The sequence below is a fragment of the Rattus rattus genome, chromosome 17 (assembly GCF_011064425.1).
Source record: "Rattus rattus isolate New Zealand chromosome 17, Rrattus_CSIRO_v1, whole genome shotgun sequence".
Taxonomy (NCBI): Eukaryota; Metazoa; Chordata; class Mammalia; order Rodentia; family Muridae; genus Rattus; species Rattus rattus.
This window is the reverse complement of record NC_046170.1, coordinates 21,407,095-21,432,004: the sequence shown is the minus strand read 5'-3', so window position 1 is coordinate 21,432,004 and position 24,910 is coordinate 21,407,095. Positions and strand designations below refer to the sequence as shown.

At 43.5% G+C, this 24,910-nt stretch overlaps 1 protein-coding gene across 1 annotated transcript in view; it reads left to right on the top strand.

The window, feature by feature from the left end:
- Slc10a7 (solute carrier family 10 member 7) overlaps window positions 1-24,910 on the top strand; it is a 227,328-nt gene that overhangs the window by 158,088 nt on the left and 44,330 nt on the right. Inside the window, exon 7 of the mRNA XM_032887391.1 lies at window positions 22,985-23,068. Coding sequence (XP_032743282.1) covers window positions 22,985-23,068 — 84 coding nt within the window. The remainder of the gene's footprint in view (window positions 1-22,984; window positions 23,069-24,910) is intronic.

Genomic DNA, 24,910 nt, shown 5'->3' with positions numbered 1-24,910 from the left:
GAATGTGCTCTGTGTGCCTTGTCCACGACCTTCTCCCCGGTGCCTAGTGCTTGTACATTCTCCTTGAAAGCAGAAGCGTAGTGGTGAGCTGTGAATTGGTCAATGGCTCAGGGATCAGCACACATCACAGCCTGCCCCAAAGAGCTCTGCCTTTCATTTGCCTGGAAAATAAGTTACACTTTTTTCAGCATTAAAAAAACTATTCCTTATTTTACTCAATGTGCGAGAACCTAACTGTACACTCTGAATATTAGAAAGATCAGTCCTTGCCTCACAGAGCTTATGGGTTAAAAGCAAAAACTAGGATGCATGCATATATAATTAGAAGTCAGGGCAGAAAGATTAGTATCACACATAATAATGTATTTTAAAGATTGCTTAAACAGGAAGCATTTCATAGACCAGAGGTAGGTTTTTACATGAATTTTATACTTAAAAGAAAAATTTTATTTGAGGAACATGAGAAGGTTTCTTAGGGTTTTACTGCTATGAGCAGACACCATGACCTAGGCAAGTCTTATTTAATTGGCTATAACTTCAGAGGTTCAGTCCATCATCATCAAGGTGGGAGCATGGCAGCGCCCAGGCAGGCATGGTGCAGGCAGAGCTGAGAGTTCTACATCCTCATCTGAAGGCTGCTAGTGGAAGGGTCTTAAGCCCACACCCACAGTGACACATTTGCTCCACCAGGGCCACACCTAAGAGTGCCACTTCCTGGGGTGAGCATATATAAACCATCACAGAAGTTCTATCTAGAAACTTGCCATGTCCCTCAGGGACTCACCTGCTTCTGTCTGGTCTTTTCAAGTGCACAGTGTGACTGTGTCCAGCATCACTGTAATGTGCCAGTCCTTCCCCCCTTCGAGGTGACTGTCAATAACGCTGTTAAGTAACCATCGTGGTATTTAATATTCACAGCACATGATAGACAAGACTGAAAGAGAGCACGTTCAAACCTGAAACCCATGTTGCATGGTGGCCGTGTAGTGGGCGCACACATCAGGAAGTGGGTGCTTCTCTGCCCCACTCATTACATCAACCCATTTCATAGGACTTGGTTTCTCAGCAATCTGGCCCTGCATCAAGATGATGGATTTATAAGCCCCTGTGGCAACGGAACACTTACATACGCAGACATATGTATAGACTGTGCATGCATACCTGCCCATTTCCTCCTACTTATGTCTTATTGATCTGACTGCCTCTAGACTTCCTTTCAACAGTTGTTAAACCCAGCACAGGCCTGCTTCCTTATATCACCGCTTAGGTCAGCTTGGTTTCCCACGTGCTTTGGTTCTGCTATGCCAAGCCTGACGGAAGCGGTAAGGTCGGGGCGGTTGCTTTTGGCTCACAGCTCAGGGACATTGTCTGTTACACTCAGGAGCCTGCAGAGGAAGATGACGCTCTCAGCTGCTTTCTCCTGCTCACACACTGCTGAGGGAGCACTTCCACACTCATGCCCCCGAAAGCCCCCTCACAGCCTTCAACCTCGGTTAACCTAACCTCGGTGCTCCTCACAGACGGGCCTGCAGGCTTGTCTCTTCAGGGGTTCTCAGTCATCAGGTTGACCTCCATATTCATTTTACACCACGAAATGGGGCAGGCACAGTGATGTTTACTGAGTAGCTGTCTCCACAGCCTCTTTGCGAATGTGGCAAACAGGACTATCTTTAGAGGAGAAACCAGGTCCCAAAATGTTTCAGAATTTCACCCAGACTGCATAATTGTTAAAGAAGACAGGACAGGGCGTGTTCAGCCTCAGTAGAAGGCTCTCCTGGTAATACCTAGGAAGCTTGAGTCTTTTTTCCCCCATTATTCAATAGGCTTTCTTTTTTTTAATTTAATTAGATATATTTCTTTATTTACATTTCAAATGTTATTCCCTTTCCTGGTTTCTTGTCCATAAGCCCCCACCCATTCCTCCTCCTCCATACAGGTGTTTTCTCCCCCATCCATCCCCTTACTCCCCACCCCCAGTATTCTCCTGAACTGGGAATCCAACCTTGGCAGGTCCAAGGGTTTCCCCTTTCACTGGTGCCCGAACAAGACTGTTCTCTGCTACATATGCATTGGAGCCCTGGGTCAGTCCATGTATAGTCTTTGGCTAGTGGTTTAGTCCCTGAAAGCTCTGGTTGGTTGGCATTGTTGTTCTTATAGGGTTGCAAGCTCCTTCACCTCTTTCAATTCGTCCTCTAGTTCCCCCAAAGGGGGTCCCATTCTCAGTTCAGTGGTTTGCTGCTAGCATTGACCTCTATATGGACATGCTCTGGATGTGTCTCTCAGGAGAGATCTGTATCCAGCTCTTGTCAGCATGTACTTTTTAGCTTCATCAATCTTACCTAGTTTTGGTGGCTGTATATATATATATGGGCCACATGTGGGACAGGCTCTGAATGGGTGTTCCTTCAGTCTCTGCTCTAAACTTTGCCTCCATATCCCCTCCTACGGATATTTTTGTTCCACCTTTTAAGAAGGAATGGGAGCATCTGAATTTTGGTCATCCTTCTTCTTGAACTTCCTGTGGTCTGTGGACTGCATCTTGGGTAATTCGAGCTTTTGGACTAATATCCACTTATCAGTGAGTACATACCATTTGTGTTCTTTTGTGACTGGGTTATCTTACTCAAAATGATATTTTCTATTTCATTCCATTTGCCTATGGAGTCATTGTTTTTGATAGCTGAGTAGTACTCCATTGTGTAGATGTACCACATTTTTTAAAAATCCATTCCTCTGTTGAAGGGCATCTGGGTTCGTTCTAGCTTCTGGCTATTATAAATAAGGTTGCTATGAACATAGTGGAGCATGTGTGGAAGCTTGAGTCTTTAGAGACAGTTTTTTTTTGTTGTTGTTTTTTGTTTTTTGTTTTTGTTTGTTTTTTTTTTTTTTTTGTAATAAGCAAAGGCGAGGTTTATTACGGAGATCTATTACGGGGATCTCCGGGTCGACACGTATCCTGCGCAGGAGACAGAGGTGTCGACCCCGAAGCTCAAAAGTCAGGGGTTTATATAGGGAAGGCTAGGGGGTTTGGCGCGGTTACACACAATTGGCTAATTTCTGGCGCGGCTATAAGTGATTGGCTCATTTAAACATGGCAGTGAGATTACAGCACAGCAGGAGAGTACGTATTGACTGGAGCGTACAGGATTTTAGGAGCTAGGGGCGTATCAGGGTTTGAAGGACATCTGGTTAAGGTGTGACTCTGAGTAAGCTGGGGGAGGTGCCCTTCTGCCAGATGGTTTGGGTCAGTCCTGATAACTCGGGCTGGTTCCTGCATTCCTTTTCTTTATCTTTATGGTCTGTTAGTCCTAGCGGCAGGGCGGGGCTGCCTGGACTTGCTTTTCACAGTGTTTAGCCCTGAGTCTGTGAATTTTGAAACTTACTCTTTTAACTTCATATTTTTAAACCTTAAATCTGTATAATTTTCCTTTCATTCCCCTCTTCTTCTACTAAGTAATTCTAATCTTAGAATTTTGATATCAAGTCTCGTATTTGGTCTCACCAGTTGTCCTAACTGACTGGTACTGTTGTCTCAGAACCATCAACCGCACAGCACCCACTCGATTTTTAACAAAAGCAATTAACCTGTTTGTCACGCAGGGTCCAAAAACTAAAACCAAGAAAATTATTAGTAATGACCCAGCCATATAGCAGAGAGTAGGGTAGTCATCTAGGGAGACCGAGTGAACCAAGACTCAAACCAACCTTGTTGAGCGTCTCTATCTTTTTGTAGGAGTCAAACCTATTAACTAGTTTCTTTAACACACATGGACCTATAATCAGAAGCAGAAGCAAAACTAAGAAGGGTCCCATAAGGGAAGATATCAGAGTAGTCATCCAAGGAGATCTTCTAAACCAGCTCTCAAACCATCCCTGATGCGCTTCTCTGTCTGTCTTTTGTCTAACCTTTCTCTAAGTTTATTCATGGAGTCTTTAATTACTCCTGAATGGACTGCATAGAAGCAACATTCTTCTTTCAGTGTAGCACACAGAATCCTTCTTTAAGGAATATCAGGTCTAATCTTCTCCTATTCTGAAGGACTACCTCTGAGAGGGAGGTTAGGTATTCTTGGAGGTCAGCTAAAAAGTCCTTCACTCTTTTTATATCTGAGTCAATGGCAGTTCTGAATTCTCTATAAGCCTTGTATTGTAGGGCAACAGCAGATGTCTTTGTGCTGCCCTTGCAGCACCTAGATAGCCTTAAGTAGTTCTCAACTCTTTTTTTTTTTTTTGTCTTACTAAGTCTTTAGCATCAGGATTCCAATCTGGACACTATCTAAACCTACACACCAAGGTCATGACTAGCTTTTAGACCTTCTAAACGTATACAGATTGGATTGTGATCCCTGAGGCACAGTCCCAAGAAGTGTTAGGAGTACTAACATATGCAGTGTTACATCATTTGTAATAGAAATCAAGCCTATCCCCACACCTATCTTGATAGAACTCAGGGCAAACATGAAATTAAGTCTAGGGAGCTTTTTGAAGATCTGAGTTTCCCTCTAGGTCCCAGCTCTCAGCCCCAACAGCTAGTACACGGCTGGTGAGGGCTGAGAATTGATGGCTGTCAGGGTGGTCAGCAGCACCAGGTACCGTCCTTTCCAGCTAGGCTCGAGTGTCCGGGCTCCGTGTCGTTATATGTAGCTGTAGTCTCTGACCTGGAACTGATGAGATGTCTCGAGGGTCCCTGGGGTATAGGCTGCTGCCAGCTGTGACCAGACTTCTTTCCGTATCACCTGTAGGTCTTTTAGCCTCCAAGGGGTCTTCGGAGTCTGGGGTAGTCGCAAATATCCCGGACAAGCCCCCAAATGAAAGATCACGGAAGAGAGACCCTTACTCAAGTCTTGGGAAATCGCGGATCCGAGACACAGAGAGACCATTTTGGATGTAATAAGCAAAGGCGAGGTATATTATGGAGATCTATTATGGGGATCTCCGGGCTGACACGTATCCCACGCAGGAGACAGAGGTGTCGACCTAGAGACAGTTTTAAAACCAATTCTTAGCACTCAGTTACTATTTCCTGAACATTTACAATCTCCATAAGACACAGAAAGCATAATTACTGCCTTGAAGGAGCCGAACAGAAGTCAAGGATGTGAAAGACGTTTAGAGAAAAAGTTAACTATCCACCTCTGATTCCAACTCTGTTTAAATAGGAGTCCATCGAAAGGAGGGGTCCTCGTTGGAGCAGCCTGAGTCCTCAGCCATCATTCATGCCCTGCCTGTGGTAGACATTCCCACTCTCCACCCTGTGACTAGAAACTAATAGTTGATACTGCTGTCCTAGTCAGTGCTGCCATTGCTGTGGTGAAACACCATGGACCAAAAGCAACTTGGGAGGAGAGGGCTTACTTCACTTCTAGGTATCTGTCCATCACTGAGGGACATCAGGGCAGAACTCCAACAGGCAAGATCCAGAGGCCATGGAGGGTGCTGCTTACTGGCTTGCTTCTGGCTTGCTCTGCCTGCTTTCTTATAGCACCCGGGACCACCAGCCAAGGGATGGCCCCACCCACAATGGGCTGGGCCCTTCCCATCAATCACTAACTAAGAAAAAGCCCTACAGGCTTGCTCACAGCCTGATCTTATGCAGGCATTTTCTCAATCGATGTTCCCTCCTCTCAGATGACCATAGCTGGTGTCAAGTTGGCATAAAACTGGCCAGCCCCCTGCTGTTAATGTCACATGAGCGTGATAGCCATTATTTTTATATTATGATCCTAATTATGGTTGCATAACCGGCTGCCACGAGCGGAGTGCAGAAAGTGTTAACAGTAAGTAGAGAGCACATAAAGGGGAAGCAGCCATTTGATGCTCGCCCTTGAATTACACTGAGATGGTTTCAGCTCAGAAATGCCGTCTTCTCATGAAGCCAAGGTAGCCTCTCTCCCCTAGTGTGAACAGCTTCATTCAGAGGTTGTTCTCCGAGACTGTTCTGTGTAACAATCTGTGGAACCGATTGTAAGTGCTACGTGTCCCACCCCACCCCCAATACACACGACTTACTGAATTATAACAGGGAGGCAGGGGTAGCCAGAACATTTGGGAAGCACTTTCAAAACTCTAGAGATGACACTGATAACCACCCACACCCCCGTCACCACCACCCCCAACACACACACACACACACACACACACACACACACACACACACACACGCACGCACACACGCACGCACACCCGGAGGGCCACTGCTGCTGGCCTCAGACTTTCCGGACCGAGCTGAACTCAGGAAGGAGCTTTGGTCAAGCCTGACCCTTGACCTGCTCCAGCACCAACCCCTGGGGACTGAGTAGAGAAGAGCACCGAATGGAAAGGCCGCCTGCTTACTGCCCCTGAGCCCTTCTGTAGAAATGAAAATGCTCTTTCTGTTTGAGGGACTGTCTAGCCAACTTTTTTGATTGCTTAACTAAACTCGAGGTTGATAACATGAACAGAAAGTCAGGAGCCAAATTTGTTGCTAGATGCCCCCCCCAAGGACCCCTGAGGACCCCTAAGACCCCTGCCTCTAGTCGTCTACGTTTCCTTCGGGTTAGGAAAGGCCACTTTACAGTGTAGTGGGGTGCATTTGTAAATGATACTGCTTGAGTTTGTTTTTGGTACAACCTATGATGTACTGATGATGGTTTCCATCAGGAATGGGGTACAGCTAAAGGACAGTATTCACTTTGCCCTGAAACCAATCCTCAGAAACACCAAGAAATAAATTTTTAAAAAAGTTCTAATTAAAGTAATTGGAAGTAACCTTTTCACCTCGTGCTGTAAACTAGCTTATAGTATAAACACAAGGATGGTAAGCTGAATGAAGAGAAAGGAAGAGGCAGGCACCATGTGATCTTACTCATGTGAGGGATCTAAAAACATCAAACTCAGGGAGACAGACTACGGTGACGCCAAGCCTGGGTCCAGCTCTCACTTTCAGGAAGGCTGCTGGGCCATAGTTATCGCTCGCTTACCTCGTGTTAAGTCAGATTAGGTCTTAGATATTTTTACCAGATAGACAAAGTATGAGAAATGATGGATATTAAATAGCTTGATTGCGACGCTCATCACATTGTGTGTGTGTGTGTGTGTGTGTGTGTGTGTGTGTGTGTGTGTGTGTGTGTAAACCATTCATTCTGTTTCACATTAGTCCTTGCTGATTTTCCAACAAGAGATTGGCTGGCATCTACCAGTCTATGTAAGTACAGAGATGCACACATCTCTTTCTGTTTATCCTAATGAAAGCGAAGGCCAATCATCAGGAGTAAATTATTTAATACAATGATGTTTTCATAGCAGAAAAGAGACACAATAGCGATGCCTGCAGCTAATGGGTTTCCCCCATCAGGTAACAGGCTGATCCCACCACAGAACAGGTGACGACCCGTGCGAGTGACATCTTACAGGTCTGCTCGCTCTCAGGAGGGCTTGGGAAGGCCCCCTCTGTTTTCTCCTCTTGGGTTGATAACTGATTGCAGCCACTCCACCTCCTTCCTCAGAGCCGTCATTTATTTGTCTTTCTGAGCCTGGTTACTTTGGACCAGTAGTATTTTCCTGTCCAAGAGAAGTCATTATTACAGGGATGTACTGGTAGCACTGTACTGTCAGCTGTGCTTCCACTGAACCTTGCTGTGCCAGAATTAAACCTAAAGCCCCAAGGCATCCATTGTGTATATTGAACTAACTTCCCTCTGATGGGTCCAGGCGGGCACTAGTTAGGTGTCATTCTCGGGAGCGCTGAGAATGGTCACTTGAATGGTTTTCTGTGTCCTGTGGTTCACTCATACCCCCTCCCCCTTCTTCTCCCCCACCACCAGCAAGAAAAGGAGAGCCCAGCTGTGCCTTCCGTGCCTGTTGCCTTGCCTGCCTTCTGAGCCTTCTGGAATCACAGGGCAGTGGAATGGAAGGTTTTGTAGCTATACCTCTGGGATCCAATTGTAGCTACAGTAACTATGTCCAATTTGTTCAACTATAAGCCACTAAACTGGGATTAATAGACTCACTTCACGAGGGTTCTATGAGAGTCAACCTGTCGAGTACATATTAGGCATTTAGACCAGTGTGTGCTACACATGTCGCTTCTGTAGTCATAGTAGATGACTGCGTGGAGGGAGGACAGACTGATCCGGTCTTGAGCTGCGAGTTACCTAAAGCTTTGTCACTTATCTCAGAAATGTTAGGAGAGCGAAGAGGAACCATGGTAGGCCTCCTTTTTCCCTGGGTGCCTTATGTTCTAAACACTGACACATGCATGTCTTGAACACATGGTACATATTAGATTGTGTTTCTCAAAGTGTGAACCCCGGCACACACGCAGCAGCAGGAGCACCTGGAACCTTCTGAGACCCTGGCCCTGCCAGATCCCGTCTCTGTCACTCAGGTCTCTGTCACTCATGTGTGGTCTAACTAGTCCTGTTGTTTCTAAGGTGGTAGAGAGAGCACTTCCCTGGCTGTAAACCATGAGCAAGACAGTCTTCCAACCTGGAGCGTGTGCTTTCCCTGGAAAGACAGACTGGATATGAGTGGCCCAGGACTCCCAGGTCCAGTGGAACCGTGGCCCACAAAAGCCAAGGGAAGAATTTGGCAGTTGGAATGAGTTTTGCAAAGAATTCCTAAGAAATAAGATTTAAATTGCATCCAGTTGTCAGTGGGAGGAGGGGGAACATTCCAGAAACAGAAGCTCGTGGGTACTGGGTGACAGGCAGGCAGACCTGCTCACAGACCTCATCTTCTCTCTTATTTCATCTAACTTTTTATTCTTTGAGAGTTTGATACATGAGTACTATGTTTATAGGATGTCCACTCCTCTCATGATGCCCTTACGCCCTCCCAAATTCATGACCTGCTCTTTAAATCTCATAGCCACTCACCGCCCACTGAGTGTATTTTGTGCTCCTCATATGCAAAAGTGTTTTGAGCTGACCACTTGGGATTACATAACTGAGTTAATCATCCTCAGGGAAAACTGATTATCGGTCTCTGCAGCCATTGATTACCTAGCTCTAAATATAGAGTGGGTCTTGTACACTTTCCCCATCCATGTTGGCATTTCCACTGGGGCTGATTATGCAAATCTTATTTAGCCAATCATATTGTGATTTTGTGGGTGACACTCTCACAGCAGACATTCTGGTCCTCTGGCTCCTAAAAGTTCACCCCTTCTTCCACCATGTTTCCTAGGCCTCAGACAGGGGTTACATTATAGACATACCATGATCTTGTTTATTTATTTATGTATATGAGTACACTTCAGCTGTCTTCAGACACACCAGAAGAGGCCATCAGACCCCATTACAGATGGTTGTGAGCCACCAGGTGGTTGCTGGGAATTGAATTCAGGACCTCTGGAAGAGCAGCCAATGCTCTTAACCACTGAGCCATCTCTCCAGCCACAGTGACCTTGTTTTTGAGAAGTAGCCCTTGAGAGGAGGGCATGGTGCCTTGTCCACTGTTATGGCCCCAACACCTGGAACAAGGTCTGGCTGCCAAGAAGAGCTCGGTCACATGGGAGTGTGCTGTGTCTTTGCGTGACTCGAAAGGATTTGACCTGATGAGGGCAGTAAGGGAATAAAGGAAAGAGAAATATTCAGATACAGAAGCAGCTGGGGTTGGGTGGATTGGGCTCTCCGTTGGAGAAGCCAGAGCACCTTGAAGCTCGCACACCGCAGCTTAGCGTGTTTATGATACAGAGGCAGTGCTGTTGCATGCGTGGAGGTAGATCCTGTTGTACAGCTCGATTCGGGACACAGGTTCAGCTCATCTCCACAGGAGCAGTCTTCAGGACATTGTCTACACATACAGGCCAGAAGGGAAGGCTTTGCCGTTTCCTTCCAAGCCTCACCTGGAGGTAGAGGGGGTCGGACCTTACCGTTTTTTCCATGAGGTGTGGGGTCTTTGTCATAGCCATGCCATCTAACACCACAAATTCATACCCCTGCATGTGCACGTGTGCACTTATAAACACACAGAGCATGTGCACGCATGTGCGCGAGTGCACTTATGAACACACAAATACACGCAAGGCTTTCTCCATTCCCTACAGGAGTGACTGAACATAAGGATTTAGATTCTCATATATTGAGTTTCTATGTTTCATTTCTTCTTAGTATAAGCTATTAAAGCCACCAAACCAACCTACTTGGGCATTTTCTGCTTTGAGGTACAATATTTCTACAAGGAACTAAGCAGTAACTGAGTTGTTTGTTTAATGTGCTGTGTCTAAAAACTTGGCAGTATGAGATGTGTTATCTCGGTGAAACCCAGGCTACATGCTGAACTTGCAAGCTTGTCGTGCTAATTACTGTTGCCTCTGCTAAGCTCATCGTGGAAGAAGTTGTCCATCATTCCTAGAGTCCTTCTGTCCTCATCAGGACCCTCATTAAAATGTGAGGAAGCAATTATTCCGGCAGCAGAGATCGTTCCAGCCAGAACAATGGGAAGGTGTACTTTCCTCGAATGCTTTAGTGTACTGTCCTGTGCCAGGCACCTGGGTCCTTTCTTCTGGATGCCAATGGACACTCAGAACATGAGAAACCTCCACAGGGACGCCTTCGAATCTTCACACTGACCGCACAGTAGGTCCGTTGGCCAAGTCAAAAGAATCAGACCCCAGCAGTAAGACCCCTTTCCTTTCAGAGCCAGCTTCCCTGCTTCCCTTCCTCCGTCTTTAGGAACCCAGTTAATTACATCCCTGGATAGCTCGGGCTCATCGCTCATCTGACAGGACCTCGGAGGAGGATCACTCTAACCTGCGTTTCCAATCAAGTAGTTCAAAGGTCTCAGGTGTTCTGAGGGACAGACGGGCTCTGGAGATCCTCCATAGCTTCCTTCTCAGCCCACTGCCGTGTTCTGCTGCCTTCTGCTAATGTCGGTTTCTACATTAAGTATATAATGGCCCTGTGACGGGAAAGATTAAAACACACGCTGCTTTAAAACTATTACTGCAGTAAGCTTTGTGAGCTTACAGAGGAAATATGACTTCTACAGCAACTTGGAATACACTCCACCACTGATGTACCTATCCCGAGCACATGAACAGTTTTAAGTCTGAGTAAAGTTAGGTGGAAAGAGGTGTGTGAGCTGAGTGCTGAGAGGGAGACAGGGATCGCCTCACCCAGCAGTTGTCACTGGAATCCTGCTCCTCCCTCCAGACATTCTAAGCCCTGTAAATGAAGCATTGACAACTTTTTTATTTGAAGTTTCTCTGGTACCTCTAATTTTTTCCGGTTTTCAACCATCGAATCAGGAAGAAATTTCGGAGTTAATGTTTGTGAGGCAACCATATTTGTTAGGCACTCTGCTTGATATAAAGTAGTGTAATCGCCACCCTAAGTGTTTTAGTTTCACATAAGAAGCAGTTCGGACCAGAGGTGCTGTGCACACGTCTTCCTCAGCCTCACCCGTTCTATGTGACTCTGCATTTCCTCACTTTATGTCAGGTGTACAGGGAAGGGGCCAGAGGCCACAGTTTGGGAGAGGGTTACATTGACAGTCAGTGGTTCGTGCTGGAGCTGGTATTAAATGAGCATAGGTCCTTGGTGGGTGGACCAAAATTTATTGAAAATGGATTTTAGTGGCATTCCATTTAGGTTGATGTCAGCTATGAATTCTTTACTGTGTTGAGGTCTGTCCCTTTATCCTAGGGTTTTTTCCCCCCTTCAGAACTTTTATCATGATGAGGTGTTACATTTTGCCAAAGGCCTTTCCTGAATTTCTTGATATTGTGGATTACACTTACCAATTTACATAGTTGCAGGATCCCTGCATTTCTGGGATGATGCCTACTTGACCGTGGTGGATGGTATTTTTATGTGTTCTTGTAGTCAGTTTGCAAGTGTTTTACTGAGAAGTTTTGCATCTTTGTTCATAGATGAAATTGATTTGTAATTCTATTTTCTTTGTTGGGTCTTAGTGTGGCTTAGGTATCAGAATAACTTTGGCCTCATAAAATGAATTGGGCAATGTTCCTCATGTTGCCGTTTTGTGAAATAATTTGAGGAATATCAGTATTCTGGAAGAATTCTGCGCTAAAACCATCTGGCTCTGAACTCTCTTTGGTTGGGAGATTTAATTCCTACTCCCATCTCACTAGGAGTTATAGGTCTGTTTACTTTGCTTATCTGATCTTTTTGGTAAGTGGTATGTATCAAGAAAGTTATCCATCTTTGCTATATTTTCCAGTGTGATGGAGCACAGAACTTTGAAGTATGTCTTTACAATTCTCAGGATTTCCTTGGTGTCTGTTGTTATGTCCCCAGGTCATCTCTAATTTTGTTAATTTGGATAGTCTCTCTCTGCCTTTTAGTTAATTTGGCTAAGGGCTTGTTACTCTTAAATGATTTCTCAATGAACCCCCTTTTTGTTTCCTTGATTCTTTGTATTGTTTTGTTGGTGTTTCTATATTATTGATTTCAGACCTGAGTTTGATTACTTCTTTTCCTCTATTCTTTCGGGATATTATTTCTTCCTTTTGTTTTAGAACTCTCTGGTGTGCCGTGTAAGATCTCTGATATGTACACACACACACACACACACACACACACACACTCTTAGTGCTCTGAATTTGCCTCTTAGAACCACCATTGAGTACCACAAGTTTGGGTATGTTGTATGTTGAATGAAAATATTCAATTCTAAACTGTCAAATTTCTATCATTTCTGTTGTGAATATCCAGCTTTAATCTGTGGGGATCAGATAGAATGTGGGGTATTATTTCAATTTCTGGTATCTTTTGAGACTTGCTTTGTGTCCAATGTGTAGTCAGTTTTAGAATGTTCACAAGCTGCTGAGAAGAAATTATATTCTTTGTGTTTGGGTGAAATGGTCTATAAATATGTTAGGTCCGTTTGGTTTATGACATGTTTGCTCCTGCATTTCTCTGTTTAGTTTGTCTGGATGACCTGTCTATTGGCAAGAGTGGGGACTGAAGCCTCTCACTGTCCCTGTTGAGGTCAGTATGTGATCTGAGCTGGAGTAGTGTACTGTATGATCTTGGGTGCCTGTGTTTGGTGCATAGATGTTTAGAATTGCAATATCCTCTTGGTGGATTTTTCCTTTGAATATGTAGTGTCCTTTTCTCTCTCTGATTAGTTTTGGTTTGAAGTCTATTTTGTCAGGTATTAAAATGGCTATAACGGCTTGTTTCTTGGGTCCACTTGCTTAGAATCTCTTTTTCCATTCTTTCATCCTAAGGTGATATCTATCCTGGATGCGAAGTGTGTTTTGTGGATGCAGCAGCAGAATGGGTCCTGTTGTTATTATATCTAATTTGTTGGCTTGTGTCCTTTTACTGTGGAATGGAAACCATTGGTGTCGAGAACTGTCAGTGACCCGTTTGTTATTTTGTTGTTCTGATGGAGTTTTCTTCCTCCTCCTTTGGATTTGCTGGTGTGATTTTTATTCCTTGTGCTTTCTTGAACATGGTTAACATCTTCAGGCTCCGAGGCTGTCTGCCAAGCTCCATTTGTAAATGATACTGCTTGAATTTGCTTTTGGTATGGAATGTCTTTCTCTGTCTATTGTGATAGAAATTTTGCTGGGTATTGTAATCTGGGCTGGCATCTGTCTCAGAGTAAGTACTTAGAACATCTGTTCATGTCCTTCTGGTTTCTAGAGTCTCCATTGAAGAGTCAGGTATAACTCTAATAGTTCTGCCATTGTCTCTTTCTCTTGCAGTTTTTAATATTCTAGTTGGTGTTCTGTAAGCTTCTCATACCTTGATACTTTCAGTGATGTTTATTGAAAATATTTTGTGTGCCTTGACCTGAGTTTCTTCTCCATCTTCTATTCCTCTTATTCTTAGATATGGTCTTGTCATAGAGTCCCAGATCTCCTGGATATTTTGTTTCTGGATTTTTTTTTCCCATTGACCAAGGAAAGTCTGGGAGTCTCTCTTCCATCTCTTGTATTTTGTTAATGAGGCCTCAGAGGTTCCTGTTTAAGTCCCTAGTTTTTTTTATTTCCAGTTTTCTCTCAAGTTGGGTTCTCTGTATTGCTGGGCTCTAGTGAAGGCATGTTGTCCTGGCTGGTACTGTGTTATTACTTTGGCATTTAAGCATCTGGGTTTAGGATGATAGTAATTCTAGGTATTAATAGCTGCATTTTTCTTTGTTGGATGGGTGGTCAGTTCTTTGTTGTTTTTTTTTTTTCCTTTTATTGGATGTTTTTATTTACATTTCAAATGTTATCCCCTTTCTTGGTTTCCCCTCCTGAAACTCTCCCCATCCAATCCCCCCCCACCTGCCTCAAAGAGGATGCTTCCCTACCCACCTATCCACTCCCTCCTACCTCTCCACCCTGGCATTCCCCTACATTGGGGCATTGAACCTTCACAGGACCAAGGGCCTCTCCTCCCAGTGATGCCTGACAAGGTCATCCTCTTCTACATATGCAGCTGGAGCCATTCCTCATTCCATGTGTACTCTTTGGTTGGTGGTTTAGTCCATGGGAGCTCTGGGGTGTCTGGTTGGTTGATACTGTTGTTCTTCTTATGTAGTTGCAAAGCCCCTCAGTTAACCCAGTCCCTTCTCTAACTTCTCTTTTGGACCCCATTCTCAGTCCAGTGGTTGACTCTGAGCATCCACCTTTATATTTGGCAGGCTCTGGCAGAGCCTCACAGGAGACATCTATATCAGGCTACTGAAAGCATGCACCTCTTGGCATCCCCAGTAGTGACTGGGTTTGGTGACTGCATGTGGGATGGATCCCATGTGTGGCTGTCTCTGGATGGCCTTTCCTTCAGTCTCTGCTCCACATTTTGTCTCCCTATTTCCTCCTGTGATTATTTTGTTCCCCCTTCTAAGAAGTACTGAAGGACCCATCCATACTTCTATCTTTCTTCTTCTTGAGTTTCATTCATGTGGTCTGTAAATTGTATCTTGGGTATTCTGGGCTTTTGGGCTAATGTCCAACTTGTCAGTAAGTGCATACCATGTGTGTTCTATTGTGATTGTGTTATCTCACTCAGGATGATATTTTCTAGTTCCATCCATTTGCCTATGAATTTCATGTTGTGCAAATGTATCACACTTTCTTTATCCATTCCTCTGTTGAAGGACATCTGGGTTCTTTCCAGCTTCTGGCTATTATAAATAAGGCTGCTTTGAACATAGTGGAGCATGTGTCCTTGTTATATGTTGGAGCATCTTTTGGGTATATGCCCAGGAGTGGTATAGCTGGGTCCTCAGGTAATGGAATGTCCAATTTTCTGAGATACCTCCAGACTGATTTCCAGAATGGTTGTACCAGCTTGCAATCCCACCAACAACGGAGGGGTGTTCCTCTTTCTCCACATCCTCTCCGGCATCTGCAGTCACCTGAGTTTTTGATTGTAACCATTTTGACTGGTGTGAGGTGGAATCTCAGAGTTGTTTTGATTTGCATTTCCCTGATGACTAGGGATGTTGAACATTTCTTTAGGTGTTTCTCAGCCATTCGGCATTCCTCAGCTGTGAATTCTTTGTTTAGTTCTGTACCCCATTTTTAATAGGGTTATTTGATTCTCTGGAGTCTAACTTCTTGAGTTCTTTGTATATATTGGATATTAGCCCTGTATTGAGTGTAGGTTTGGAAAAGATCTGTTCCCAATCTGTTGGTTGCTGTCTTGTTCTATTGACAGTGTCCTTTGCCTTACAGAAGCTTTGCAATGTTATGAGGTCCCATTTGTCAATTCTTGATCTTAGAACATAATCCATTGGTGTTTTGTTCAGGAAATTTTCTCCAGTGCCCATGTGATCGAGACTCTTCCCCACTTTTTTTTTCTATTAGTTTGCATGTATCTGGTTTTATGTGGAGGTCATTGATCCAATTGGACTTGAGCTTTGTACAAGGCAGTAAGAATGGGCCAATTTGCATTCTTCTACATACTGACCTCCAGTTGAACCAGCACCATTTGTTGAAAATGCTGTTTTGGTTGGGCATTTTTGTTTTTTCCCCCCACACTGGATGGTTTTAGCTCCTTTGATCAAGTGACCATAGGTGTGTGGGTTCATTTCTGGGTCTTCAATTCTATTGCACTGGTCTACCTGCCTGTCTCTGTGCCAGTACCACACCTACACATCGCTGTTGCTCTATAATACAGCTGAGGTCAGGGATGGCGATTCTCAGAGGTTATTGTTGAGGATACTTTTTGCTATCCTGGGTTGTTGCTGTGAAATTATAAGAAATGGCTGTCTTTTACCCCACACTGGATCTGGCACCACAGTGCCCCAAGACATCTGGTAGACATCTTCATCTCAGTCAGCAAAGCGTCTCACCCGCTTTGCTCCATCCCATATCACACTGCCGATGGCCTCTCTCTGAGCCTGGCAACAATCTCTCTACCCATCCAGTTCCCAAGGCAGGCTGCCACCATGCCAGAAATAGACATCTCAATTCCATGGCGACTTAGTGTCCCAGCTGCCACATACTCTCTTAAACTTAATTCACCACAAGAAAGATCACACAACACAATAACTTCTGATCCCATTGATAAGATTTAATTGCCCACCTGAACATACAAAGCCCTATACTCAGCTGTCCCTTAGGAACATTCATAACCAGTAAAGGTACAGAGTGGAATCTTAACATCTGCCTCCATGTTCTCTCGGCAGCTTCCTCTCCAGTCACCTTCCATTCCAGTCTCCTCTTCCCTCAGACTTTTCTCCCGCCCATCCTTCCTTCTCGTCCAATGACAGACCCCGTTCTATCTTGTATCTGCCTTCAACTGTATGACATCATCCTACACTGGGATTTGTTATTCCAAATGAATTTGCAAATTGCTCTTTCTAACTCTATGAAGAATTGAGTTGGAATTTTGATGGGAATTGCATTGGATCTGTAGATTGCTTTTGGCAAGTTGGCCATTTTTATTGTATTAATCCTGCCAGTCCATGAGCATGGGAGATCTTTCCATCTTCTGAGATCTTCAGTTTCTTTCTTCAGAGATTTGAAGTTTTTGTCATACAGATCTTTCACATGCTTAGTTTGAGTCACACCAAGGCATTTTATATTATTTGTGACTATTGTGAAGGGTGTCATTTCCCTAATTTTCTTTTCAACCTGTTTATCCTTGAGTAGAGGAAGGCTACTGATTTGTTTGAGTAAATTTTATATCCAGTCACTTGACTGGAGTTGTTTATCAGCTTTAGTAATTCTCTGGTAGAGTTTTTGGTGTCACTTAAGTATACTATCATATCATCTCCAAATATGATATGTTGACTTCTTCCTTTCCAATTTGTATCCCTTTGACCTGTTTTTGCTGTCTGATTGGTCTGGCTAGGACTTCAAATACTATATTGAATAGGTAGGGAGAGATTGGACAGCCTTGTCTAGTCCCTGATTTTAGTGGGATTGCTTCAAGTTTCTCTCCATTTAGTTTGATGTTGGCTACTGGTTTTCTGTATATGGCTTTTATTATATTTAGGTATGGGCCTTGAATTCCTGATGTTTTCAAGACTTTTATCATGAAAGGGTGTTGAATTTTGCCAAATGCTTTCTCAGCGTCTAATGATATGATCATGTGGTTTTTTTCTTTGAGTTTGTTTATATAGTGGATTATGTTGATGGATTTTCATATTTTGAACTATCCCCACATCCCTGGGATGAAGCCTACCTGATCATGATGGATGATTGTTTTGATGTGTTCTTGGATTCAGTTTGTGAGAATTTTATTGAGTATTTTTGCATTGATATTCATAAGGGAAATTGGTTTGATATTATCTTTCTTTGTTGGTTCTTTGTGTGGTTTAGGTATAAGCGTAATTGTGGCTTCATAGAACCAATGGGGTAGTGTTCCCTCTGTTTCTATTTTGTGGAATAGTTTAAGGTATATTGGAATTAGGTCTTTGAAGGTCTGATAGAATTCTGCACTAAACCCATCTGGCCCTGGACTTTTTTTGGTTGGGAGACTTTTAATGACTGCTTCTATTTCTTTAGGGGTTATGGGACAGTTTAGATGGTTTATCTCATCCTGATTTAACTTTGGCACCTGGTATCTGTCTAGAAAATTATCCATGTCATCCAGATTTTCCAGTTTCTTTGAGTATAGGCATTTGTAGTAGGATCTGATAATTTTTTTAATTTCCTCAGTTTCTGTTGTTATATCTCCCTTTTCATTTCTGATTTTGTTAATTTGGATACTGTCTCTGTGCCTTCTTGTTAATCCGGCTAAGGGTTCATCTATCATGTTGATTTTCTCAAAGAAACAGCTCCTGGTTTTGTTGATTCTTTGTATAGTTCTTTTTGTTTCTACTTGGTTGATTTCAGCCCTGAGTTTGATTACTTCCTGCTGTCTATTCCTCTTGGGTGCATTTGCTTCTTGTTGTTCTAGAGCTTTCAGATGTGCTGTCAAGCTGCTAGTATACGCTTTCCAGTTTCTTTTTGGAGGCACTCAGAGCTATGAGTTTTTCTCTTAGCACTCATTTCATTGTGTCCCATAAGTTTAGGTATGTTGTGCCTTCATTTTTATTAAATTCTTAAAAGTCTTTACTTTCCTTCTTTATTTCTTTCTTGACCAAGTTATCTTTGACTAAAGTATTGTTCATCTTCCATGTGTATGTTGGCTTTCTGTTGTTTTTGTTGTTATTGAAGTCCAGCCTTAGTCCGTGGTGATCTGATAGGATGCAAGGGATTATTTCAATATTCTTGTATCTGTTGAGGCCTGTTTTGTGACTGATTATATGGTCAGTTTTGGAGAAGGTACCATGAAGTGCTGAATATACCTTCTTTTCTTTTAGGATGAAATGTTCTATAGATATCTGTTAAATCCATTTGGTTCATAACTTCTGTTAGTTTCACTGTGTCGTTGTTCAGTTTCTGTTTCCATGATCTGTCCATTGATGAGAGTGGGGTGTTGAAGTCTCCCACAATTATTGTGTGAGGTGCTATGTGAGCTTTGAGCTTTAATAAAGTTTCTTTTAAAGATGTGGGTGCCCTTGCATTTGGAGCATAGATGTTCAGAATTGAAAGTTCATCTTGGCTGATTTTTTATTTCAGTATAAAGTGTCCTTCCTTGTTTTTGTTTTTTAATAACTACTGGTTGAAAGACCATTTTATTAGATATTAGAATGGCTACTCGTTTGTTTCTTGGGACCATTTTCTTGGAAAAATGTTTTCCAGCCTTTTACTCAGAAGTAGTGTCTATCTTTGTCACTGAGGTAGGTTTCCTATATGCAGCAAAATGCTGTGTCCTGTGTATGTATCCAGTCAGTTAATCTATGTCTTTTTATTGGGGAATTGCGTCCATTGATGTTAACAGATAGTAAGGAAAATGATTATTGCTTTCTTTTGTTTTTGTTGTTAGAGGTAGAATTATGTTTGTGTGACTGTCTTCTTTTGGGCTTGTTATAGATTACTTTTTTGCTTTTTCTAGGGTGTAGTTTCCCTCCTTGTATTGTATTTTTCCATCTATTATCCTTTGTAGGACTGGATTTGTGTGAAGATATTGTATAAATTTGGTTTTGTCATAGAACATCTTGGTTTCTCCATCTATGTTAATTGAGAGTTTTACTTTGTATAATAGCATGGGCTGGCATTTGTTTTCTGTTAGGCTCTGTATGACATCTGTCCAGGATTTTCTGGCTCTCATAGTCTCTGCTGAGGAGTCTGGTAGAATTCTGATAGGTCTGCCTTTATATGTTACTTGACCTTTTTCCCTTACTGCTTTTAATATCCTTTCTTTCTTTTGTGCATTTGGTCTTTTGACTATTATGCAACAAGAGGAATTTCTTTTCTGGTCTAGTCTATTTGGAGTTCTGTAGGCTTCTTGTATGTTTATGGGCATCTATTTAGGTTAGAGAAGTTTTCTTCTTTAATTTTTTTAAAAGTTATTTACTGGCCCTTTAAGTTGCTAATCTTCGCTCTCTTCTGTACCTATTGTCCTTAGTTTTGGTCTTCTCATTGTGTCCTGGATTTCCTGGATGTTTTGGGTTAGGAGTTTTCTGCATTTTGCATTTTCTGTGACAGTTGTGCCAGTGTTTTCTGTGGTATCTTCTGCCCCTGAGATTCTCTCCTCTATCTCCTGTATTCTGTTGGTGATGCTTTCGTCTGTGACTCCTGATCTCTTCCCTAGGTTTTCTCCAGGGTTGTCTCCCTTTGTGATTTCTTTATTGTTTCTATTTCCCGTTTTAGATCCTGGATGGGTTTATTCAATTCCTTCTCCTGTTTGGTTGATTTTTTTTGTGTTTACTCTTTAATGGCTTCTACCTGTTTACCTATGTTGTCCTGTATTCCTTCAAGGGAGTTATTTATGTCCTTCTTAAAGTCCTCTATAATCATCATGAGATGTGATTTTAAATCCCAATCTTGCTTTTCTGGTGTGTTGGGGTATCCAGAACTTGCTGTGGTGGGAGAACTGGGTTCTGATGATGCCAGGTCACTATGGTTTCTGTTGCTTAGGTTCTTGCACTTGTCTTTCACCATCTGATTATCTCTAGTGTTACCTGCCCTTGTGTTCTCTGACTGCAGCCTGTCCCTCCCATGAACCTGGTTGTGTCAGAACTCCTCAGCATCCAGCTGTCTCTCTGATCCTATGATTCTGGGATCCTTGATCCTGAGATCCTGGTTGTGTTCAATCTCCTAGGAGTTGAGCTTCCTCTGTGATCCTGTGATCTTGGGCGTTTCAGAGCACTTCGGATTCTCGGTGTGTTAGAGCACCTGGGATTCCAGCTTCCTCTGGTTATTGTGGAACTGGGTGTGGAGTCAGTGCCCAAGGTCTTCTCAGGGCACTGGTTCAGACCAGAAGGGATTGGTGCCCATGACTGGGTAGGGGTTCCTGTGTCCCTGGATCCTGGGATCCCAGTTATTTCAGGGGTTGGGGCAGATGTTGTGGCCTCCTCACCTCTGATCCTGAGCATCTGAGTACCTGGGAGTCGGGCTTCCTCTGGGTGTTGTGGGACTGGGTACAGAGCCAGCGCCCAATCTCTTCTTTGGTTTCTTATGATCTCTAGATCTTAGGAGCCTATGGGTTGCCTGGTAGGAAGTACTTCTGAGCCCCTGCCAGATGTGACCACTGGGGATTCTGGGTAGAATTTTTTTCCAGTTATTAGGAGCTAACAAGCAGAAATGGGGATGGGCTTAAGGGGGAGAGTTGTGAGAGTCCTCAGGAGGAGGGAGGAAGGCTGGGTCTTCCATGAGCATCTGTGGAGTCCACAGGTAAAGGAAGAAGAGAGAGAAGATGGACCCCTATAAATGGTCTGCTAACTGACTGGCACTGAGAGTAGGGCATCGAATGGGAGCGTGGGGAGGAGGGTGAACATAACCTACTTGATTCTCTGGCTGCAGAGGCCAGTGGATTTCCGGGCAGAGACTGCCTCATGTTGGCAGGTGAGACCAAGGAATTGGGTGAGGGGGGGAGTCTGTAGGACTGTTGGTTCCCTGGGGGTGGGGGTGGGGGGTAAAAGCATCTCCTATCTGATTCTCTGGCCAGGATTGCTAATATGTGTCCAAGGAGAGACTGAAGAAACCAAAAAGATTTTAGGAAACCCTTTGGGGAGCACTCAGAAGTCAAAGCTGGATGTGGTAGGGCTAGCCTGTGTAGAAAGATCTCAAATCTATGAGATGGCAGTGAAAACATTGGGTCTGCATCACTATTCTGAGATATTGGTGTCATTCCCCCAAATACTTGATTTGTTTTTGACATTCTGCCCTCAGTCATTGCTGCCTCTTTGTCCAGGGACAAAGTTATTTTCTAAAAGGCATTCTTAACTCTGACTTAACAGGTAAATGTGAAATTTGAGGTCTATAGGAGGTTTAAGAACAAGTTACAGGGACAAGGAGGAGAATGGTGTGACTTCAGAGAAGGTTGTTATGACAAGGGCTGAAGAGGAATAAGAACATGTATGTGTGAGCCAGGCTCTCGCTGGCCAGAGAGGTTTGAGTGGGAGGAGGAGGTTGGGGAAGTTCACAGGGAAACAGTGATTCCTGAGAGCTGATGCTGCGTGACTGTGGATAGATGAACGCCAAGGAGCTCTGTGAGGCTGACATGGCAACGTCAGCAAAGGGAGAAGAAGAACAAGGTTCGTGATTGTGGTGGGGCACTCAAATGTTGAAAGAGGTGTACTGAAATTTTAAGTTGAAAACTGAAGACTGGAAAAATGTCTCGGGAGGTAAATAGTTTGCTGCACAAGCATTTGAGGACGTGAGTTCAAATCCCCAGGACTCTTCATAAGGCTGAACACAGAAGTGCATGGCTATAATAATGCTAGCTCTCCTTACATGAGCTGTGAGGCTAAGCTAGGGGAATTGTAGGCAGCTACCCTGATGTTCACAGCAGTGAACGAGAAGCCCCATTTCAGACAGAGTGGAAAGCTAGGGCCAGTGTCTGAGGTTGTCTTCTCACACGCACACGCATACCAAACACACAGACAGATGGGAAAAGAAAAGAAAAGGTTTTGCCTTGAGATGTCTCTCCTTTGCTAGAACTTGTATAACAACGAATTGTAAAGGATTTAAGATTCTATTTGATTTAAGAAAAGTTAAACAATAGTTTACATACATCACTAAAATTGTCATCCAGAGAAGAGAATGAGACATGTTTGTTTAGTCTAGGAATCTACAAGTGGATGAAATAATCACTTAATTTATGACTGTAGGTAAAATACTGTGGTACAAGTAAAATAACTCTACCATCCAAGAGTGTTAATAAAAAGCAATTTAAGATGATTGTGTAACTTCAGTTTTTCTTAATCTTAGTTTCACCATAGAATCATATGTTTAAATACTTCATAGGGGTTGGGGATTTAGCTCAGTGGTAGAGCACTTGCCTAGTAAGCGCAAGGCCCTGGGTTCGGTCCCCAGCTCTGAAAAAAAATAAAATAAAAAAAAATGTAAATACTTCATAGTCTATTTATGTTAAAATTTAAAGATCCGAGGTAACTTCACCTCATTGTTAATTACTGCCAAATTTTTTGGTGCTCGTGAAAAAGATTTAAGGGAATGAAATTCACCTCTTGCATTGCTGACTTAGCGTCCGTCTTCGCCCTGGTTCACAGTGAGCCTAACTCCTGCTCTCCTGTTTTGCAGCTCGGCTCATCCTCTTCCGTGCCTTTTACATCGATTTTCTCTCAGCTCTTTATGACGGTGGTGGTTCCTCTTGTTATCGGACAGGTAAGGTTGTCTGGCCGCTCTTTTCTAGACAGGTCACACTGAGAATTCTTCAGTAAGGTCAGAGCATGTGGGGGAAGAAAACAAGAAAGGAAGACTGAAAACACATGTTTTCCACATTTTCATCTTTGAACTTTCGGTTAACAACATTAAACCACTTTGCCCTTGGTTTTCTACACAAAAATTGCCAACAGACGCAAGTTGGATTCTAGAAACATCCATTCTTCTTAAACAACAGGGACCCTTGTACAGTAGCTGCCTATGGCATTGCTATATAACTTATTTGTAAGCATGCATATGTAAAATGAAGGTCTTTGTTTCTTGGTAATTTGTTACTTTGGGGGTTTAAGCCTTGGGAACGAGAGTCTAATGAATGAATGAATGTGGTGGGTCTTAGAGAAGCAGGCTGCAAGGAAGCCTCATATTCACAGACCACAAGAGCAACTGCACCCCAAATTCATTTCTACCTTTCATTTGCTGGATGACCCTGGGCAAGCATTTTAATCTCCCTAGCTGCCAGTCACAATTTATTAAATATTCTAATTACAGCACCACAAAGTATTGTGAAATACTGATAGGTGAAAAGTTCTTGCCGTGTAATCTGACACAGTGAATACTCTGTAGCTTCGGTCATTGTTATTATCATCATCAGATCGCCTGTGTACACCAAATACGAAGCAACCCTTTTTTTTTTTTTTTTTATTAACTTGATTATTTCTTATATACATTTCGTTTGTTATTCCCTTTCCCTGTTTCCGGGCAAACATCCCCCTCCCCCCTCCCCTTCCTTATGGGTGTTCCCCTCCCAACCCTCCCCCCATTGCCGCCCTCCACCCAACAGTCTAGTTCACTGGGGGTTCAGTCTTAGCAGGACCCAGGGCTTCCCCTTCCACTGGTGCTCTTACTAGGATATTCATTGCTACCTATGAGGTCAGAGTCCAGGGTCAGTCCATGTATAGTCTTTAGGTAGTGGCTTAGTCCCTGGAAGCTCTGGTTGCTTGGCATTGTTGTACATGAAGCAACCCTTTCAAATGTGGTCCATAAATATGGCATCCATACAGACAGTGCTTAGTACTGTCTTAAGTGGGGTTCTGTAGGCAGAGGGTTCTGAGACAAGTTTTGTACAAGATGTGTGTAGGGGTGAAAAAAGCAAGGTGGGGAGGCTAGCTTCCCACCCAAGACTTCCACTGCTCTAATGCTGAGCTCTGGGCTGCTCCGCCCCTCTGAGTGGTCCTATATTAGGGCAGGAACACGTAGTCTTCATATTTCTCACAGTCATTTCAGGCTGGCCTCACTCACACCCCTAGGGACTAGGTGGCAAACAGAACAGGTGATCCATCCAGAGCACCATAGCATCCTCTACACAGACACTTTTAGAATTAATTTTACACTTAGAAAATAGGCTAACTTTAGAATAATTGGGGTGATTTAAAAGCAGTCAGATTACAACTTAGTTAAATACAAAACAACAGTTGAAAAATACACCCCCATGCCAGTCACACAACGAGGGTCTTGAATAAACAAACATATCCTTGCTACCTGCATAGCCTCGGACCGTTTCTCACCCCGGCTGACCTGGACCTTCCTCGGTTCCTGTTCATTCCTTCAGATAGAGTGTCCTTCTGCCTACCTCCCACCCAGCTTCTTACTCATCTGACTCTTGAACTCACCTCCCCTTTGAACCATTGGTGCTCCCCCTTTCAGTACTGAGCGCCCTATCCAACTCCTGTCTCAGCCCTTCTCACAATGTGCGTTTATTCTGTATGCTTCTTGACTGTTTCCCTGGCTGCATGGCTCGCTCGTGAGTTTGGAAGCCATATTTATTTTATTTCCCGTTATATTCCC